The sequence below is a fragment of the Phoenix dactylifera genome, chromosome 7, assembly GCF_009389715.1.
Source record: "Phoenix dactylifera cultivar Barhee BC4 chromosome 7, palm_55x_up_171113_PBpolish2nd_filt_p, whole genome shotgun sequence".
In the NCBI taxonomy this organism is placed as follows: Eukaryota; Viridiplantae; Streptophyta; class Magnoliopsida; order Arecales; family Arecaceae; genus Phoenix; species Phoenix dactylifera.
Genome location: NC_052398.1, coordinates 5,487,846 through 5,508,672, shown reverse-complemented (window position 1 = coordinate 5,508,672; position 20,827 = coordinate 5,487,846). Strand labels below are relative to the sequence as shown.

The following is a 20,827-nucleotide window of genomic DNA, read 5'->3' as shown; positions in this document are numbered from 1 at the left end:
AGGATGGAACCCAAAGAAACAATTATCGTCATGGGTAAATTTAGAGATAAAAATTAGATTTTTTTTTTTTTTTTTTTTTGAAGTAGACGGCACACAAAATGTCATGTCAATAAAAGATCCGATTCGAAAAAGAAAAGAGAGCGGGAAAACGATACGGAAAATGGACAGACCTGTGCGATCACCAATTGTCACCTGATTAGGTACACCATATGTGAATTGGAGAGAAGATTTGCCATGTTGGCCGTCATATGATGGGTGATGCAAATGGAGCGGCCGGGCGCGAACTGGATGCTTTTTTTTTTTTTTTTTTTTGGGTACACATCAGAAGAATGTTCAATGCAGGTAGACGAAAGCATAACCGTCAACAAGCCATCCGAGCGTGGGGTATTCGGTCCCTGAATTTAATCGAAGCCTGCGCGTTTCGAACCTGGACAATTTGGATGGAATTATCACCCCCTTACCACCAAGCTATCACCTTGGTGGCAACTAGACGCTTCCTCCGGCAATTATTTGAAGGAAGCAAGCTGGCTTTTTTGGACCTTGAGAGACGAGCTCATTACCTTAGGTCGATTGAAATGGCAGCTGGCGCAGAATGGCCACTAGCGTCAACTGACATGATTTTCATTATTGTTTTATGTACGGATGCAAATGGGTCGGATCGGATTCTGAGTAACCACTATTTGATCCAATTCTTTGTTCGGATTCTAATTTTGGACCCAAATTCAATCCAGATCAGATCAGATCGGATTCAGACCTACAATTTTTGACCCAATGGATCATACGGATCGGATCGGGTCGGGTCGGGTCCATGTACAATTCAAACTTGATCTAAAAAAATTCGGGTTCAGGTTGAGTCGGATCCGCATCGAGTCGGGAAGTACTAAAATATGCATGCAATAACTGATTGAAATGCAACTATGACTATTTTATCTGGGTTGGCTGAGGATATTTGAGTCGCCTCTCTGCTGCTATAAAATCTGAATATGTCCTCACATCCTGGAAGCCCCCACTCCCCAACCACCTTAAAGTAAACTTTGATGGTAGTCTGTCAGATGGCGGTAGATGTACGAATGTTGCCTTTGTGATCAAAGATCATGAGTCCAATCTGATTGCGTCAGGAGGGCGTCGTACCTTTGAGTCAATCAATTCCCAGAGTGGAGCTCAAGGCTGCCTGAGAAGGGGTCTCCTATGCAAGACGAGTACTGGAGGCCCGAAGCATTATTCTGGAGGAGGATTTTACGAAGGTGATTGAGTGGATTCTACACGAGGGACCGAGGATGCTCGACCACCCTCTTCTTGAGAACATTCGACGGCTACTAAGGGAGTGTGATGTCTCCCAGGTTGTGCACGTGTTCTATTTGGAGTGTAAGGAAGAGGCTTTCCCAGTTAATGTTTATCCAAGTCCCTCCGCAGAGAGGCAAATAGAGCTGCTGATTAGGTCGCCTTTTTTGTTGCTCATCATTCTGGAGATATTTTATGGATTAACGCTGTTTCTGTTCCTCCATCTTTGTGTAGTACTTTGTCTTTTGACTCAAATGGCAGTGATTATGCAAGACTAGTGTAAACTGCTGATCTACCAAAAACAAAAAATAAATAAATAAATAAATAGTTATGGGCCGTTTGCGGTGATGAGTTGATCAAAATCAAGGTCGAAGTCCTGTGATGACAAACTAATATTAGTCACCTCGGATGCTGGTTTGTCTGCTGGCGGCAGCAAGTGCATCAATTATAGATTTTGCTTCTTGCAAGTAACCGAGGCCGATGGAGTGCCACGACAAAGTGGTTGGAGTTTTGAGGACCCATGCCTTATGTGCGGACTGGATTCCCACTGTTCGTCCAACGACATAACTGGCAAAAGTGATAAGGACCCAACGAAGCTTAAGTCAGCTGATCACCCAATGGCGATGCTCGGGTTAGGAGCGGGTTTGGCAGGGGGAATCCTTCCCCTCTGAAATAAGCACGGTCGAAGGTGGCGTCGTATATGAACCATCAACAAGAAACACATCTTTCAGACCAGATAATTGGGGCCATCAAGTCGCACGCCATAATGATATATCCTGTAGAAAGAAGAAGCCGACGCATACAGAAAGGCCTTGGTGTGCATTGATATTTAAAATATATCTTTACAACAGACAGGCATTACAGCTTATATACAACAAAAGAATCTCATACGACTTGGTCTAATGCTTGCTGAATGCAGCAGCATCCTTATCTGACTGGGTCATGGACCCTTATCATTATCTGCTCCAGATATATCTATCCACCAGATCCTAGTAAAAGTGGATTTTGATCCTCTGTTATATGGTACAACTACCAAATGTTTTACTAATTAACTTGGTAATCAAGTAAAGCTCTGTTGCATATAAAAAACCAAAGGAAGTTGATATTTTGAGCCACCTCAGAAAATTGTTAGGAAATAGCAATTGAAAAAATAAATTGTTGTTTAACAAATGCAAGTAGCTCTACCTAGTATTCAGGCTTCCTCGGCTATTGATTTCGTATACCTCAATATAGTACAAAAATACCGATGTGGGGAATTAAAGATGTTAGAAATTTATCTACCAAAAAAAGTTGTTAGAAATTTCAATTATCTTTCACGTGGCAGTCACCATTCTGCGATACCCTTGTTCTGCTTTGCACTGAGACCCAATTCGCCAGCTCTCCAATATATAGGAGGGGCATCAGGGCGGCCTCCCAGCTACCTACCTTGCCTTTTACCTGGAACTTCGCCCGTAAACAGGAGTTAGAGCTTTCTTTCAGGGCTGTCCGAGACTTCTTTATTTTCTTACTAGTTTCCTGACGAAAGACAGAAGAAATTGTTTAGGCAGACAAGCCTACGGACGGTTTTTATTTTCTTTCCCCTTTCTGGACCAAGGACAATTATTTTCAACAGGGATTGATAATAAGGCATGAAATTATTACTGGTCATAACTCATGACTGGAACCTTTCTGAAAATGACTCAATGGATTCACTGCAAATGAGTATCCAAACATCAATTTTTAGCTTCGATAAATAACTGACCTTATTCTTACAAATACATGGAACAGAATCATGTTTTCCGCATAACTGAGTAGGCTAGACATGATAAAGCAATAGAATAAACAAATACAAACTTCTGAAAAAACGATACTACACATTTGCCAACGAGCTGATTTCTGTCTTCAAATTGGATTCTCTGCAGGTTGTTTGAGCAGTGATTTAATTGCACTTCAATCTCATATTAGTTGCAGGCAGCAGGGTTCTACAGAAGAAAGCAAAAAGTGACCTTTCTATTGCTTTTCTTCCTGGGTATTGCCGCTCTGGCTGGCTAGGAAACGTACTACAACGCATGTAATATTGTCTGCACTTCCTCTTCGATAAGCTTCCTGCATCAGTCCCCTTGCTGCCTGTTCTGGGTCTTCAATGGGTTTAATCATCTCGACAGCCTCCTAAAATGATTATGCATCAACGGTCAATTAAGCCTTAAGAAAGCGACAAGTTCATGGGCAACATCAACCAAGATCAGAATATATCAGAATACCTCGTTTGAGACGACATCCCACAGCCCATCACTTGCAAGGATAAGGAATTCTAGAGAGCCATCAACCACCTCTTCCTGCATTTCCACAGTACTTGGGTTATCAGCCAACATCAGAGTTCCCAAATTTAAGATAGCTCTTAAAACTCTACACAAATCAACTCCACCAATGCACTTAAAAGAGTAAAAATCATCTTGAGAAAAATATGCATGCAGAATGCTCTTAAAAGAGTAAGCTGTCTCGCTCTTGAGAAACCGGAATAGAAGATCTTCTCACCGACTACAGTGTCAAAAAGGTACCTGAATTTCTGGATCAGCGACAACAAACTGTTTTAAAAGTCTATCACCAAATGCACGAGAAACAGCGAGAACACCACCAACCCGCCATGTTCCTGCAGATTAATAACATGTTAATAACTCACATATAAAACAGCTCAATCCAGGGGAAAAGTGCCCATTAAAGATGCCAGCAAATTACCAGCCCACATCACGAATCCTCCAGCATCCTCAATTCGTTGCCGTTCATCCGTCTGGTCAGGCTTGTGATCTCGTGAAACAGCTATGGCTGCAAATATCAAGTAGGTCATCACAATAAGGAAGGTCTGACAACAAAAGTGCAAACTTCTAATAAGTCCGCTAAGAAACTTCGATGATGAAATAATCTGTGTGAACAAGAATTATCTACATGTTATGAGGATCTCATAAACCATCTATCCAATCAAATAAGTTGATAAGACATTTCTATGTGAACAAATGGTAATCATACAACAGACAATTACATTCTATAGCAAGATGGAAGTAGTTGAGCATAAGGTTGAGCAACACAATCTGTGTATTATATAATGCAGCAGCTACTTCCATTAGTAAATAAAAAGCAAGCTCAAATGCAGTGATGAAGCTTACTTGCCATAGACACAAATGCAATCCTGAAGTGGTGATTCATTTTCTATTATGTATTGCTTTCCCATGAAACCAACACCAGGGTCACTTCGCACAGAAGCATTCAAATAGCAATGTCATTAAAGCCAATCAGCAGCTTCAAGCAGTAATTCATTTATGATATTCACAGCTTCAGATGCGCATGACATGGATACTAGTTGAAATACTAACTAGATGAGCACAAATAGCTCATGCTCTACAATGGCTGACATTTAATCATGTGACAGCCTTGGTACAGCATTGTAAATTCAGTAGTTTTGAGCTTTAAACGGACAAACATAAGTTTCCTAGCAACATACATTAGGCCCCATGAACAATGTTAGGTATCAATATTCCTGACATGGCACCAAATGGTACTGCTACTTGCATTCATTAATATCAATCATCGCGGACCCAGGCCCTCAATATAGATTTCCACAAGGTGGACCCAGGCCTTGTCCAATTCAGAAAGATAGCAAGGGCAAGGAAAAATTCGAGGATTCACAATTGAGTAATTTGCAGCCTTTGGGTACATAAATCATAACATGATATGCTACATAATTTAATGAATATTCACTCACCATCAATAAAACAAAATATGAACACATTTTCTAGAGGAATTGGTGTAACAAGATATTTAGAATATTCTCTAGCTGTGAAAAGGGTCGCAGGCAAGAACTGTTCTCATAAGTGTTATAAAACAACAGATTTTCCATTCAATGCCCATGTTCAGCTTTTAGCCATTAATGCTCATTAAACTATTCTAGAACAAAATATAAGATTACCTGAGGCAATATATTCATTTCACTTATTCTGATGAGGTAAGGTAGAAATAATTCACCAAGTAATAATTAATAGAACTATATAAAACATTTCCAGATATTTTACTGTCAACATCAACAGCAAAGCTAGGCCATAAGCAACATCTGAGAACAGCGACATGTCATATTACTTCTCCCAACTAGCAACGTATGTCACAGAGAAGAGATGAACAAGAATAAACAGTAATTGATTATATACTCACTGATTTCAGCCCTTGATGTCTCTAAATAACTACTGGTATGCATTTAAGAATTAATAATTCATGAAACAGAGACTTTGATTATAAACAACAGTCAGTTACTCATATGCTACAAACATACTGTAGTATCATTAATCACAATTTTCATTTTCATAATTTCTAAACTTTCTATTTGGAAACATAGGCATGAACATCTGCAGATTTGAATCCACAACTTCGAAATCGCAGATATCTTCTTCAAAAACAAAATCATGGGCCCAAACCCCAAGGCATGCATCAGGAACAATCTCTCCCTTTCATAGATAAATAGACATAGATACATGTGCAAGAACAAATATGTGTTAGGAAAAATTTAAATGCGCACGCGGCCCGAAATTTGGCCGCATGCGCGTTTAAGAGGGAAAACAAAAAGGTAACGCCCAGCGGGCGTTACGCGTTTGGTTTCGGAAACAACCGGGGATTTTCAAAGAAGGAATTAAATGCGCACGCGGCCGGTGTCGGGCCGCGTGCGCGTTTGAGAAATAAAACGGGCATGCCCGTTTGAATTGGAAACGCCCAACGGGCGTTTTTGGTTTAAATGGGAACATGCCAGCGGACAGGCGCACGTTGCCCACGTTCGCGTGAAGAGCGCGGACGCGTCCGCGCCTTCCGCCAAAAAGACCATTTTGCCCCTGCGTAAAACCCCTATATATACCCCCTATTTCATCTCTTTTGATACACGAAAAATTTCAGAAAAATAGTGGAAAAATTCTGAAAAAATTCTTCTCCCTCTTAGCCACTTCCAAATTTTATTTTACATTTTTTATTCAGTTTATTTAGTTCTTTTCATTCCGTTCTTTGCTGGATCTGCAAGTCCGATCGGGTTCGCTTTGACTTCTTCCGAGACGTGCCGAAGAAGAGGTTGTAGGGTCGTCGTATCTCCGAGAAGGATTGCCGGGTGACCCGTACGTGGGGGCAAATACTTCTTTGGGACAGCGTCTACGCGCTTCGACCTGCTTTCAATCAGGCTACTTTCTTCTACCTTTATTTTTAATTTAATATTAGTAGATTGGTAGGATTTGAAATTCTATGATATAAACTTATTAAATGCATAGATTTACTTTGTGCTAGAATAGATTTATTTTGTATTAAAATAGAATTATTTGAATGCCGAATGATATGCATGTATATTATTTCCTTTAAGATTTTTTTTTAATTGAATTTATAGATTTATTTATTTAGTTAGGAGATATATTGCTAACAATCCAAAGAAGTATTTATTTTTGTTAGTAATATATAATTAATTAAATTCTTTATTACAATTGTGGCATATTAGATTTTAATTGCAATAATTGTTTTTGCTAGCACATCATCAATAATAAATTATTCTAAAGAGTTAATAATTTGGTTAACCTCCAAGAGGTTTATTATACCTCCATTTGGACTTCTCAAGGAGTAATTTCCAGATCCCATTCAAACGGGAAATTCGGAAATTGGTTGATACATAATAGTTAATCTATTGAATTGACTTATTAGATCTCAATAAATTATTCTAATAAAGGAATAAATATTTTAATTCGCTGAATTGACATTTTAGATCTTAATTACAATAATTGATTTGCCATAAAATTAGTAATCAATTATTTCAATAAGGCAATAATTCAAATCTAACATATAATTCATTAAATTGATATTTTAGATCTCAATTAAAATAATTGATTTGCTACTACTAAATTAGTAATCAATCATTGCTAATTCGGAAAATTCAAACGAAAAATTTTGAAATTAGTTAATCCACAATATCTAATTTAAATTTGCATTTAGGTTATTTTAAATATTGAATTTGTGTGATTTCTAGTGATTATATCCACTAACTAATAGTGTCTAAGAAAAGCTTGTCAAAAAGGCATACGTGCCTAAGAAAGGCTGGTACTTAAGTGAGCCTAGTGCTCCACCACCGATCTGGAACTGATCTGGCTATTAGTTTTTTGGATATATCAATTAGACATCCAAAGTTCAATATAAATATTACTGCAATCTTTTGACATAGATTTTTTTGATTTCAATCAGGTTTCTGTCACTATTCTGTAACCCTGATCCTATGGCCTCAAACACTAGTGACCATCTTAGTGCCAAACCTGAAAAATTTGATGGCCATAACTTTAGGAGGTGGCAGAACCAAATGCGGTTCTGGCTCACCACATTAGGATTAATCTCAGCCATAGGTGAAAGTACGATCGAAGTTGATAACGGGTCCAACCCAACTACCTCTTCCAACACTGAACATTCTGCCTCCACTAGCACACCCTCTAGGACACCTGATGAGATAGATTATCATTGTATCCATAGAATTCTAGGTGCTCTTTCTGAGAGGCTGTATGATATCTATTACACAGCCAAGAGTGCCAAAGAACTCTGGGACACCCTAGATAGCAAATATGGTCTTGATGATGCTGGGGTAAAGAGGTTCAAGGCCTCCGATTTCAATAAGTTTAGGATGGTGGACTCAAAGCCTATGAATGACCAAATTCATGAATTTGAAACCCTGATCCACCAGCTTAGGGCTAATGGAACCAATTTGGATGAATCATTCCAGGTAGCCTGTTTGATAGATAAACTACCTACTTCCTGGTCTGATTTTGCTAAGACCCTGAGCCATACCCAAGGAATTCTCACCCTAACCCAAGTCTTAAACTCCATTAGGATTGAAGAGCAGCATAGGCTCAGAAATAATACCTCTACTGGATCTAAAAATAATGCATATAATGTAGAAGCTCCTCCTAAGAAAAATCAGAACCGACCCTTCCGTAAGAATTTCAAGAAGAAACCCTACAACCCTAGAAACCCTAACCACCACTACAATGGGAAGCCTATTCAATCCCAGAAGCAGAAGAAGAAGAAAGAGGAAGGTGGTGCTCGTTTCTGTTATGTGTGTGGTCGGACCAACCATTTGTCTCCACAGTGCTTCTATAAGAAGACTGTACCTCTTCAATCTAAGAAGAAGGGTCCACACACATCCAGTGCTCAAGTCAACATGGTGACTTCCGGCGCTGGCTCCTCTGAGACAGCTTTCAGGTCTGTTTCCTTCACTCCTGAAGTTAACATGACTTTACAAGCACTAGATTGGTGGATTGATACCGGAGCTGGTATTCATATTTGTTCGGATCGTTCCTGGTTTTCTTCTTACCAGATCTCAAGTGGAGGAGCTGTGATCATGGCAAACAGCTCGGAGGCACGTGTGTTAGGAGTAGGACGTGTGGACTTAAAGCTTACCTCTGGAAAAGTCCTGTCACTGCACGGCGTCCAACATGTTCCAGTTGTTAGGAGAAACCTCATTAGTGGTTCTTTGCTTGTCCAGCAAGGCTTTCGTCTTGTTTTTGAGTCCAATAAGGTTGTAATTTCTCATGGTGTTATGTTTATTGGAAAAGGATTCCTTAGTGAAGGATTGTTCAAATTGAATGTAATAGCTCCTTCAATAAATGAAAATCCTTTGATTATGAATATAGAGCCTCCTTCTATTTGGCATGGTAGATTAGGTCATGTAAATTATAATTCAATTAAGCAACTTATGAACCTAAATCTAATACCAAAAAGTGATCTCAAGAACCATGAGAAATGTCAAACTTGTGTAGAAGCCAAACTCCCTAGGAAGCCTTTTAAATCTGTTAATAGGGATTCTGATCTATTAGAGTTGATTCATAGTGATGTTTGTGACTCTGGTAGAACTTCTAGGGGAGGTAACAGATACTTTGTAACATTTATAGATGATCTATCGAAGTTCTGTTACATCTACCTAATTAAAACCAAGGATGAGGTGCTCAGCAAATTTAAAATTTTTAAGATTGAAGCTGAGAACCAACAGGAAAAGAAAATTAAAATTCTTAGATCAGATCGGGGAGGTGAATATACATCAAATGACATAACTCAATTCTGTGAAGATCATGGAATCATTCATGAAGTGACTGCACCCTATTCTCCCCAATCAAATGGAGTCGCAGAAAGGAAGAATAGGACTTTAATGGATATGGTGAACTCCATGCTTATAAGCTCAGGAGTGCCAGAAAATTTGTGGGGGGAAGCTCTTGTTTCAGCCTGTTATATCCTTAATAGGATTCCCTCTAAAAATAATGATCTAACCCCATATGAAGTTTGGAAACATAGAAAACCTAATCTTAGCTATTTAAAAGTGTGGGGGTGTTTGGCAAAAGTAAAAATACCTGATTTTAAGAGAAAGAAAATAGGCCCTAAAACAGTGGATGCCATATTCATAGGTTATGCAGCCAATAGTAATGCCAATAGATTTCTGGTAATAAGTTCAGAAATAAATGATATTAGTAACAACACTATCATAGAAGCCAGAGATGCAACATATTTTGAAGACACCTTTCCACTTAAGACTAGAGTAGATAGCGGTATAGCTAGTAGCTCTAGTAGAATAAGGACAAGAACAATAGAAGTAGAAGCAGAACCTAGGAGGAGTAAAAGATCCAGGGTAGAGAAAACATTTGGAGATGATTTTTATACCTTCCTAATAGAAGACTCTCCAACTACCTTTGAGGACGCAATGAAATCTTTGGATTCACCTTTTTGGAGAGAAGCTGTGGACAATGAGATGCAATCAATTATCCAAAACCATACTTGGGAATTGACTGATCTTCCTCCTGGTTGTAAAACAATAGGATGCAAATGGATCTTTAAGAAGAAACTTAGGCCTGATGGCTCTGTAGATAAATTTAAGGCTAGATTAGTTGCCAAGGGCTTTACTCAGAGACCTGGGGTAGATTTCTTTGATGTTTATGCACCTGTAGCTAGGATAACTACTATTAGGGTCCTTATAGCATTAGCCTCCATTCATAGATTAGTGATTCATCAGATGGATGTTAAGACAGCTTTTCTAAATGGAGACTTAAATGAAGAAATTTATATGGACCAACCAGAGGAATTTAAAACCCCAGGCCAAGAAAATAAAGTTTGCAGACTAGTCAGATCTCTTTATGGTCTTAAACAAGCACCCAAGCAATGGCACTTGAAATTTGATGAAACCATAATGACATTTGGATTTGAAATCAATAGCACAGACGAATGTGTATATCATAAGAGAGTTGGACACAAATTTGTGATCTTGTGCCTTTATGTAGATATACTGATCTTTGGGACAGATCTTCAGATAATTGATGAAGTAAAACAATTTTTAAGTCATAAGTTTGATATGAAAGACTTGGGACAAGCTGACTTAATTTTAAATACCAAAATAATTAGAAGTGCAAATAGAATTGAGTTATCCCAAAGTCATTATGTTGACAAGATACTCAATAAATTTAATTATTCGGATTGTCAGCCTGTCTCTACTCCATTTGATCCCTCTACTCATCTTAAGAAGAACTTAGGAACTCCTGTCCTTCAAAGCCTATATGCTCAAATCATAGGCTCACTAGGATTCCTAACAAACTACACTAGGCCAGACATAGCATATGCTGTAAATAGACTTAGTAGATATACTGTTAATCCAAATAGAGATCATTGGACAGCATTAGAGAGAATTCTTAGGTATCTTAAGGGTACCAAGTCCTATAGTTTGCACTTTAGTGGGTTTCCTGCTGTTCTAGAAGGCTATAGTGATGCCAACTGGATCAGCGATACCTTAGATGTTAAATCCACCACAGGATACGTCTTTCTCCTAGGAGGTGCTGCTGTGTCTTGGAAATCCACCAAACAAACCTTAATATCTAGGAGTACCATGGAGTCTGAACTGATAGCTTTAGACACTACTAGCACTGAGGCTGAGTGGCTCAGAGATCTACTTATAGACCTTCCTGTAGATGAGTCACCTTTACCACCTGTCTCCTTACATTGTGACTGTAAATCTGCAATAGATAAGTGCAACCAAGAAAATGCCAATGTAAAAATGAACAGGCACTTAAAAGTACGTCATAAATCATTGAGATATAAATTGAAAAATAATGTTATTGCCTTGAATTTTGTAAAATCAGAAAATAATTTGGCTGATCAGCTTACAAAAGGTTTATCTAGAACAGTGGTTCTAGAGTCGTCGAGGGGGATGGGGCTTAGCCCATAAAGATAGATCACCACGGTGGGAACCCAACCTTAAAAGGTTCAATGGGTAGAAACAAACCGGAGTGTGACTAAGAGGAGCACTATTTCATGTTTTCCTCATCCCTATGGCGCTAGTGCTCATAAAAGCAAGCGGTAGGATGAGTTCGTTTGTATAACTCTTAATGAGTCCGAGACCCAAGAGGCAGGAGCTTCCTTGCTAGCTTCCTTATTAGGACTCACCTATATGTGCAATCGTGAGGCCGCGATTATGGAAAATGGGCGATTCCCTAAAAAGCACATGATAGATACCTGCGCATGGCCATAATAGCGCAACCCGCTTAGAACCCAGATCGGGCTATATTATGTGTGCTGTTGATTTAATCTGAGCCATGGACCGAGGTTCAAGGTTAAGACCACCTTGGCTCCACAGATGTAATCAATTGTCACTAAGTGAAGGTTCAAACCAAAAGGTATCTACACCTATTACATAATATAAGATATCCAGCAATTTATTTTGATTTTAAAATTATTTAAAATTTTTGTGGGGGATTGTTAGGAAAAATTTAAATGCGCACGCGGCCCGAAATTTGGCCGCGTGCGCGTTTAAGAGGGAAAACAAAAAGGTAACGCCCAGCGGGCGTTACGCGTTTGGTTTCGAAAACAACCGGGGATTTTCAAAGAAGGAATTAAATGCGCACGTGGCCGGTGTCGGGCCGCGTGCGCGTTTGAGAAATAAAACGGGCATGCCCGTTTGAATTGGAAACGCCCAACGGGCGTTTTTGGTTTAAATGGGAACATGCCAGCGGACAGGCGCACGTTGCCCACGTTCGCGTGAAGAGCGCAGACGCGTCCGCCAAAAAGACCATTTTGCCCCTGCGTAAAACCCCTATATATACCCCCTATTTCATCTCTTTTGATACACGAAAAATTTCAGAAAAATAGTGGAAAAATTCTGGAAAAATTCTTCTCCCTCTTAGCCACTTCCAAATTTTATTTTACATTTTTTATTCAGTTTATTTAGTTCTTTTCATTCCGTTCTTTGCTGGATCTGCAAGTCCGATCGGGTTCGCTTTGACTTCTTCCGAGACGTGCAGAAGAAGAGGTTGTAGGGTCGTCGTATCTCCGAGAAGGATTGCCGGGTGACCCGTACGTGGGGGCAAATACTTCTTTGGGACAGCGTCTACGCGCTTCGACCTGCTTTCAATCAGGCTACTTTCTTCTACCTTTATTTTTAATTTAATATTAGTAGATTGGTAGGATTTGAAATTCTATGATATAAACTTATTAAATGCATAGATTTACTTTGTGCTAGAATAGATTTATTTTGTATTAAAATAGAATTATTTGAATGCCGAATGATATGCATGTATATTATTTTCTTTAAGATTTTTTTTTAATTGAATTTATAGATTTATTTATTTAGTTAGGAGATATATTGCTAACAATATGCACCCCGGCATATGCATACGTGTGCACACCCATGCACATGCACAGAGACATCCATGCAGAAACGCACGCACACGGGCACCCGCTTGCAGATGCAGATATATAATTCAGAAAGCACATTGTCAAAAGATTGAAGCAATTTTTGAACATTGGTAGCATTGTGTAAGGCTGACAAGCACACTTTTGCAGGTTCGAGTTCTGGAACAACCACTTTGTGCATGTGGGTTTTTCCATAACATACTATAATCATTCATTAGTTATTTCATGCAAAGTAATTACGGAATCCTCTCAAATGGTTGAAATTGGAGTGTAATCAGTACTCACCATTTCCGCCCCGACAAATAACAGCCCTAGAGTCGCCAACATTGGCAACTAGCAAACGATCACCAACAAGAATAGCAGTTGAAGCAGTTGACCCAGCATCACGATTCTCATTTTTCTCAGATTTCAACAACTCTGAGTCTGTATGGTTGTATGCATCAGCTGCAAAAATAGAAAGGTATCAGTAACTTTGTCAGAGGAAAAATAAAAAAGAATAATGCTTCATACAAATAGTTTTAGCTTATAAAAGGTGTAGACTCTAAAGAAACTGCTCACATATTGTCCCAAACATACAAAGACAGACTCCAAGTATGGATAATTACAATGATGAGTTTACCAGCAATATTGATTACAGTATACATTCTTACTGTTTTTACACGAGCAATTTTAGAATTCAATTTTGGTATATTTTGATTGTAAATGTTAGAAATAAAATATTGAAATACTTCAACCTAAGCATGGTCCGAACCAAAATTCCAACCTTGCAATAAATGGTGTTGAAATATTTATAGAGAACTGCCCTATTTATTTATTTATTTATTTTGAAAAAAATGTGGAAAAGATGAGCACCTATTGCTGACTTTGTATCGCTTATGAACTTGGGGTGATTGATCAAATTGCTGAAGAGGTGCTGTTTAACATACTCAGCTGCTCGAGCCCCACCATGACCTAAAATTACAATCACAAACATGTGAGGCTATGAAAAGGATAAGCACAACAAAAATATGTTCACAACATTCAAGAGAAGGTATAGTTAAACAAGCAACAGAAAAATTACAAACTTTATTGCATGGAAATTTATTTGTTAAAGAACAGGGGAAAGCAGTGCATATCATGTCAATCAATGGAAAAATTTGGCCAAAGTTCACGGGGTTTAAAAACAAAGTGACCAAATTGGAGCACAGAGCGTCCTGTTAATTAGGCAAAACAACTTCGTACCATCAAAAACTCCGAATAAACCAACAGTCTCTCCATCGACACCATCAATTCTGGTTTCGTAGAAATCCTCCATTGATGATCTTTTCCCTGGAGAGCTTGCATATCCATAGCTGAACTGCCCATTCTGGCTGCAATTAATAACACAGTAAACGTCAAGTAAGAGAGCCCTAAATGAGTATGAGAATTTGATAAAGATGCATCTCAACGTCAATCTGACTCAACTTCAAACCATCCAGCAAATCGCATGGGCGGAGGAATATTTGATTTTTCCTTTAAATATTCTCCCCCCAAAAAAAAATCTGAAAAAGAATGGAATACTAGTACAAAAATATATACATAATTTCAAGGATACGTGGAAATTAAAAAAAATAACAAATTGTTATCCTGAATTTTTTATTTCAGAACTAAACAAGAGAAAAAGATAATTTATAAGAACGAGTTGATCACATAAAAAGCAAGATTACAGACGTTCCTCTTTTTCTAAAAAAGGAGAAGAAGAGAAGGAAAAAGAAGAAGAACCTGATGCCTCCACCGCTGACAAGAGAGCCACCGGCCTGAGCTCCGCTGGTACTCGGATGAACAGAGTTCAAGTATCCCATTTTCTGTGCGAGCCCGAACTTTCTCGAATCCTTATTAAAATAGGGAAAAAAATTAGGGTAAATGAGGGATCCGAAACCCTTCACAGATTAACGATGAATAAAGCTTAAGAATTCTGGTAATCTCTGCATCTAATCCAACAACGACACATGACAAGGACCACGACGACGACGAAGAAGAAGACCCAGGTACTGATTCCCGGTCAACAACAATTACAAATTTTATTCTGAGAGCAAGAAAACCTGAAAATGCAATCCGCAACAACAAGAAGTTAGGAGAAAAGGAGGGGAGAAAAAAAGTAGGAGGAGCAGAGAGGAGGGGGGCGAGAAAGGGTAAACGAACACCGGGTTTCAAGGGTTTGGTTTGTGGCTGCGAAACGAGAGGGCAAGCAAGAGATCTCGACGTTTAACTATTTCTGCCCTTGCTTCTTGAAACAAAATAATGATTAGGATATTTTAAGGCAATTTTTGCAAAAAGAAATTTTTATTTTTATATATATATTTTTTATTTGTGGGGGTGGGGTAGCTGTAGTTATTTTGTGAATTTGGCTCATCATGCACCTACCATATATTTGCAAATAAAAACTATTTTACTTAAAAAAAAAAAAGCTGCGGTTGGTAGCAGAACTTTCAGAAATAAAATTTTTTGAAATAAATTTTTTATAAAAAATATTTGTTGTTTGGTAATTACATTCCTAAAGTGCTATGAAACTTTAATATATGTATTTGATAAAAAAGATGATATAGTGCTTTTGGTATAACAAAATGACTATAAAAAATATTGCATAATATTATACAATAAAATATAATATGTATTAATACATAAATATATATTATAGTATAATATTATAGTAATATAATATTGTATTCTATGACATAATAATATAACATAATTTAATATTATATAATATAACATATAAATATATTATGATATGATATTATATTATATTATATTTATAGTATAATACAATAGTAAAAATATAAAATATTATAATTATTGTCATTATATATTAACATTTTATTAATATAATATTTTTAGGAACTAATTTTTAGGTCCTTGTTTTTTTTTGTTGGGACTACTGCAGAATATAAAGAAATATTTTCTGTAATTATAATATTTTATCATAGGTATTTTGGTCTAAAAAGAAAAAAAATATAAATCAAAACAACTTTGCAGCGCATGCTAAAAGTGTTTTTTCGAAAATGTTCTATTTTGGAGCTTCTCCTTAGAAGTTGTTTTAGTTTTGTAACTTTCCAAATTTTTTTATCAAATACCTTTATTCCATTCAAAAGTATTTTTGGAGAGTCAAAAAGTGTTTTCTAGCCCATCAAAAACTTTTCCAAACCATTATGACACTCTCCTTTGCATCCAAGAATACTTTATTTTTTTTCAAAAAATTAAAATTTTGCATTATTTTTTTTCATATTAGTTGCATCAAAACTCCATTTGGAGGAAGTTAACTAGGATATATTACTCCCCCATATATTATAGAGTAATTTATTCCTGGACTAGACGAAGTAAATAAATTTCGAAGGTAAAAAGTTGCATATTACCTTTTAGAATATCCATCATGCCCTTCTAAAAATATAATTTGATTAAGCACTTTAACAAATACTAGGCTGAAAAAGAGTAGAATAGCTAGATTAGATTTTTTTTTATTTTATTCCACTTCTAGATGCAGCGCTCAAGAGATTTGAGTTCAAAACCTACCTTTGCCGGGATTCAGAGGGTTAGGAATGTCTACAGCAAGCTACGTCCTTTCCTTGCAAGTAGGGCTATCAATGAAGGGGAATGACCCAAACCGGATCTGAAATATAACAAGTTCGCATGGTTAGATCCAGAAAATGAGCCCAATTAGCTAACAAGTCAAAAGTGCCGATCGAACCCAGATTTTACCATGCCTGGCTTGAGATTTATCGACTCTTCTATGTAATGGTCGACCAGCTTTCAGGCTGCAAATTGGTACAGAGTTCCATGCCTCCGCAGTTACGTGCATGCACCAGAGTACCAGACTGCATGGGCCTCAACAAGTGGTGGCCCCCAGCAGAAGTGTTCAAGAGGTTGCAGGATATTGGAATGCTGACACGCTGCCATTCAGCAGTTGAGCCAACCTTTCTTGGATCGTTTGCCCACGAGCGGTACTGCTGAAGACTCCACTCGCCAACTTCTTTCTTAAGCTGTTCGTGCCCTTCATGCGTGGCCAAACCCAGCCATAAAAGCATTATTTGCCGAGCAAGTTGCACCCTGAGCTGGCCCAATCCTTAAGCAACTGAGACGATCACCTAAGGCTCCGACCCAAAGAAGGCCTACCGCAGAAAAGACCTCAAAAACAAAATAAAAAGAAAAAAAGACCATCTTTAGTGAGTTCACCTTAGGCCGGCCCACTGCAGGAAAAATCTCAAAAACAAAATACAAAGAAAAAAAGACTCCTATTAATGAGTTCGCTTTAGGCCCCCAAATGTATTGGGCCGCTCCTGTCTTGCACCCACTAGATGTCTTGATTTGTGTCTCAACTAGCAGTCGAACTACATCAATATCTAAGGTTCATAGTAAGCAGTATTTTTCTAGTAAGCGCACACTTGCCAAAATACCACTTTCTTGATTAATGATTTAAGATGAAAGCAGTACTTCCAATCAAGTGCAGGATGAGCGCAGCCATGTATTACTGGGAAAAAAACCATCAAACTTTGTGATGATACTGTCCGAGCTACTGATCCAATTAATCAACAAACACGCGTAGATTGCATTCATGCAAAATCATCCACTGATAGTTAATAATTCATCTGCAGAACAAGCAAAGATATATAGCTCCTCCCTGCTCAACATCTCTACAAGTATGCCGACGCATTCCCTTTTTACTTGAGGAAATCCATACAGAATTTGTTTTTCTTCTGGAACTTCCGGTGCGGTTATCATTATCATTTTCTTCCACCATGTCCCGTAAAAAAAAAAAAAATGAATATTTATAGGATTTACTAATTCATGGATATTGCAATCCATCTGGCTTCTCCAACCAGTGAAGAAGTTTCAATGGACAAAGCCAAAATGTTTCGGGTATTTATAAAAAAAAAAAGAAGACTTGCTGGGGTTGAAATTTTGTGATCCAAGGGATTTAGGATGGACTAGTATAAAGGTGCGTTCTGTGCCTGGTGATTCATCGGGTTGGAAGGGGTCAACCCATACCCAACCTATTTGGGTTGGTTTCGGCCTATATGGCTATACCCACCCAAATCATGAAAACTCTCATTAAATCCATCTATTTTATATGGGTTTGGGCCAAATGTTGCCACCTTAATTATACATCTATGACTATTTGTTAGTAATAAAATTTCTATATATGAAAAAACATGCAAATAAACAACCGCAGATAGAAAAGAGTATTTTCTAGCTGCTTCTCAGAGCCCATTTTTTAGCTTCCAACTTTTTGTAAATCATTGTTCAAATGAATTATAGATTTTTACCTTTTTGATATTTTTAAATAACAACAAAGACGTCCTAAATTTCCACTTGATCCATTGAAATACATGAAAAATGGCAAATTAATTGGGATGTGGATCGCAAAGTCCACATCAAATGAGTTTGAGATAAAAGCTAAAGTTTCTACATTTTAATAGACTTGAACAAAATTTCATTGCCGCTGAGTACCGTGAGCAGGCCCATAGTGTAAAATCGACTTTTCACATGACGGCAAACATCAACCATGATCTTTCTCTCCCCATCATCACTGCTGTCAATAAGCATAAAGAAATGATTGATTTTTTTTTTTTTTTTCAACATGGGTGTGATGCATCGAGTCCTAAATCTGCCATATAACATCGCATGCCACATTGCCACTTCATGGGTTATAATTCACTGATTAACATGAGAACTGACCATTACTTGTTTCTTAATCATATTTGATTGTTAACATATGGAATTGAAACTAAGACAAAGTATGGTAATTCCTCATGTCAAGAAATTTGCCTTTATTATGATTGCTTGTGTTTCTGCCATTGGATTACCCATGGGTCGCTTTCGCTTTTGAGATCTGTGCAGAAAGATAGTTGATAAAGTTTCGAGCGCTTTGAGATCATGCAGCGGGTGATCCAACGGTGGATATGTGCAAAGAAAGATGGTTCCTTGTTTGACAGCCATATGACAAATGTGTGAAATCCAGCATTGCATTCTATAAGCATTTAATGGTGATGAAGGAATGTTAGAGAACTTGGTGTGCACACTTTTAGGGAGGACTTTGCGAATTCATGCTTATATGTAGCTTCTCTTCTACCGGCGCGGCTGGCCTCAGGTGGTGATGGAGCTTCATCAAGCCCCTCTCAACCCATTCTTCGAGATGGTTTCGCCGATCCCATCTCCATCTCCGCCACCCTCGTTTCTCTGATCAGCATCTCCAACTGGACCTCCACCACCACCAAACCCTATGTCTATCATCATCACCACCATCCACATCAATCTCCAGACCCCTCTACAGATCCAGGCCCATCCCATTCATGGGCCATCTTGAACACAGTCCGCCCTAGTACATGCCGATCTCTATGTGCACTGATGCTCTCTTAGGATTAACATGCTTGGCAGCAAATTTCAGTAGGTGATGGAAGAAGAATGGCCCTGGACCAAGCATTGAGAAGCAGAAATTCTTTTTTTCACTCAAGAAAGCAAAGAGCAAGTTGTTCTTCTTATGGAAGTGAAATTTTGTTAGTTCAACATGTTTATATGATATGGTGAAAATAATACCAGCGCAAGCTACCAGCCCAAGAAAAAACTTCGATACAGGAATTGCCGAACAAGTTTATAACCGTGACTATTAATTCATTCTAATCCAAAGAACTGCAGATATAAACAGATCAGAATTACATATTTCACATCCCAGAAAGCACCTTCCATGACCGAATAACAGGGGAACCAACAGCAATATTAACACCTATCGGCGAACGATGTAGAATGGCAGAAACTCTAGCTGACACCATCTATCACTTTGGTCCAGATAGACCTCAAAGGAAGCATAAACTCCAGCAGTGAAAATGCAATCTAACTGAACCATTAGCATGAAGAAGTAAAAATCATGGGGCTATCGGTCTTGGGTTCTGGTTGTATTTTTCGCGTAAGAATGATTTGCCTTATCATACAACATGCACCGCTGGATTGCACAGTAGTCACCACAAGATTTGTGCAGGCAGATTAAAGAAAGTTTGGAATGCTTTGAGATCTGTATAAAACATGATCTAATGCTTGATGTTGCAAAAAAAAAAATCCATCAAAAGGTATAATTCAATTTTCCCTCTGCATCGAGAACCATTGAGGACTCTAACCTAGGAGATTTCTGCATTTGTTTTTTAGCAATTCGTAAACTAGTAATTGTTACACCAGTCCTGATGAATCCGGTAAACTCCAAACTTTGCATGCAGGGGCTGTTAGCTGATAATCTGGCTAAAACCTTACTCCCACCCACTAAATGCACACCTTGTCAGATCAAACAAATGCCCAACTCAAAGTAATTTGGGGGAATAAGATATTCCCCCCCCCCTCGGTGACACAAATGCCCCTAAGAAGTCGCACAATCGCCGACCCAGGACGGCCGAAGTCGACGCCCGACCTCGGAACGTCCGACCTCAGGACATCCGACCTCAAGACATCCGACCTCGGAACCTCCGACCTAGAAAAACCCTGATGCTCAAGGTCTACCCTTGTCAGCCACCTACTACGGCCATACCCCTCTGAGGTCCGGCCAAGGGCCATACTCTGCCGCTCCCCCAGCATTTATTGCGCATCGCCACTATAAACCTCCAGTTTACTCCACAATTAATGCGGATCTCCGGCTTGCTCCACAATTAATGCGAATCTCCGGCTTACTCCACAATTAATGCGGATCTCCGGCTTACTCCACAATTAATGCGAATCTCCGGCTTACTCCACATTTAATGTGCATGGCTCCTATCATCTACGGACTCTCAGCTCCTCACGGCAAGTTAGCCCAGCAGAGTCCAATCGACTATGAAAAGTCTCTGATCTCGGCCTTACCTCCGACACCAATGCAATG

The 20,827-nt window shown here is 38.5% G+C and overlaps 1 protein-coding gene across 2 annotated transcripts; it reads right to left on the bottom strand.

The window, feature by feature from the left end:
- Positions 1–2,946: 2,946 nt before the first annotated feature.
- LOC103707066 (probable protein phosphatase 2C 59) lies at positions 2,947–15,250 on the bottom strand. Of its 2 annotated transcripts, none has more exons than XM_008791420.4 (9): positions 15,136–15,250; positions 14,716–15,035; positions 14,197–14,324; positions 13,828–13,926; positions 13,261–13,419; positions 3,997–4,083; positions 3,819–3,910; positions 3,522–3,596; positions 2,947–3,429 (listed from the first exon to the last, which is right to left on the bottom strand). In XM_008791420.4, exons 2-9 carry the CDS (start codon positions 14,793–14,795, stop codon positions 3,271–3,273), a joined length of 879 nt encoding a protein of 292 aa, XP_008789642.1. In that variant the 5' UTR covers positions 14,796–15,035; positions 15,136–15,250; the 3' UTR covers positions 2,947–3,270. The 2 variants fall into 2 exon arrangements, with proteins under 2 accessions (XP_008789642.1, XP_008789643.1); XM_008791421.4 differs by having other exon boundaries at positions 14,716–14,825; positions 15,036–15,197.
- Positions 15,251–20,827: the final 5,577 nt, after the last annotated feature.

Coding starts and splice junctions, on each gene's coding strand:
- LOC103707066 (XM_008791420.4), bottom strand. CDS start 14,795: ATGGGATACTTGAACTCTGTTCATCCGAGTACCAGCGGAGCTCAGGCC. Junction 14,325..14,715: donor GTCAGCGGTGGAGGCATCAG/GTTCTTCTTCTT, acceptor TATTAATTGCAG/CCAGAATGGGCAGTTCAGCT. Junction 4,084..13,260: donor TATTTGTCGGGGCGGAAATG/GTGAGTACTGAT, acceptor TGATATTTGCAG/CCATAGCTGTTTCACGAGAT.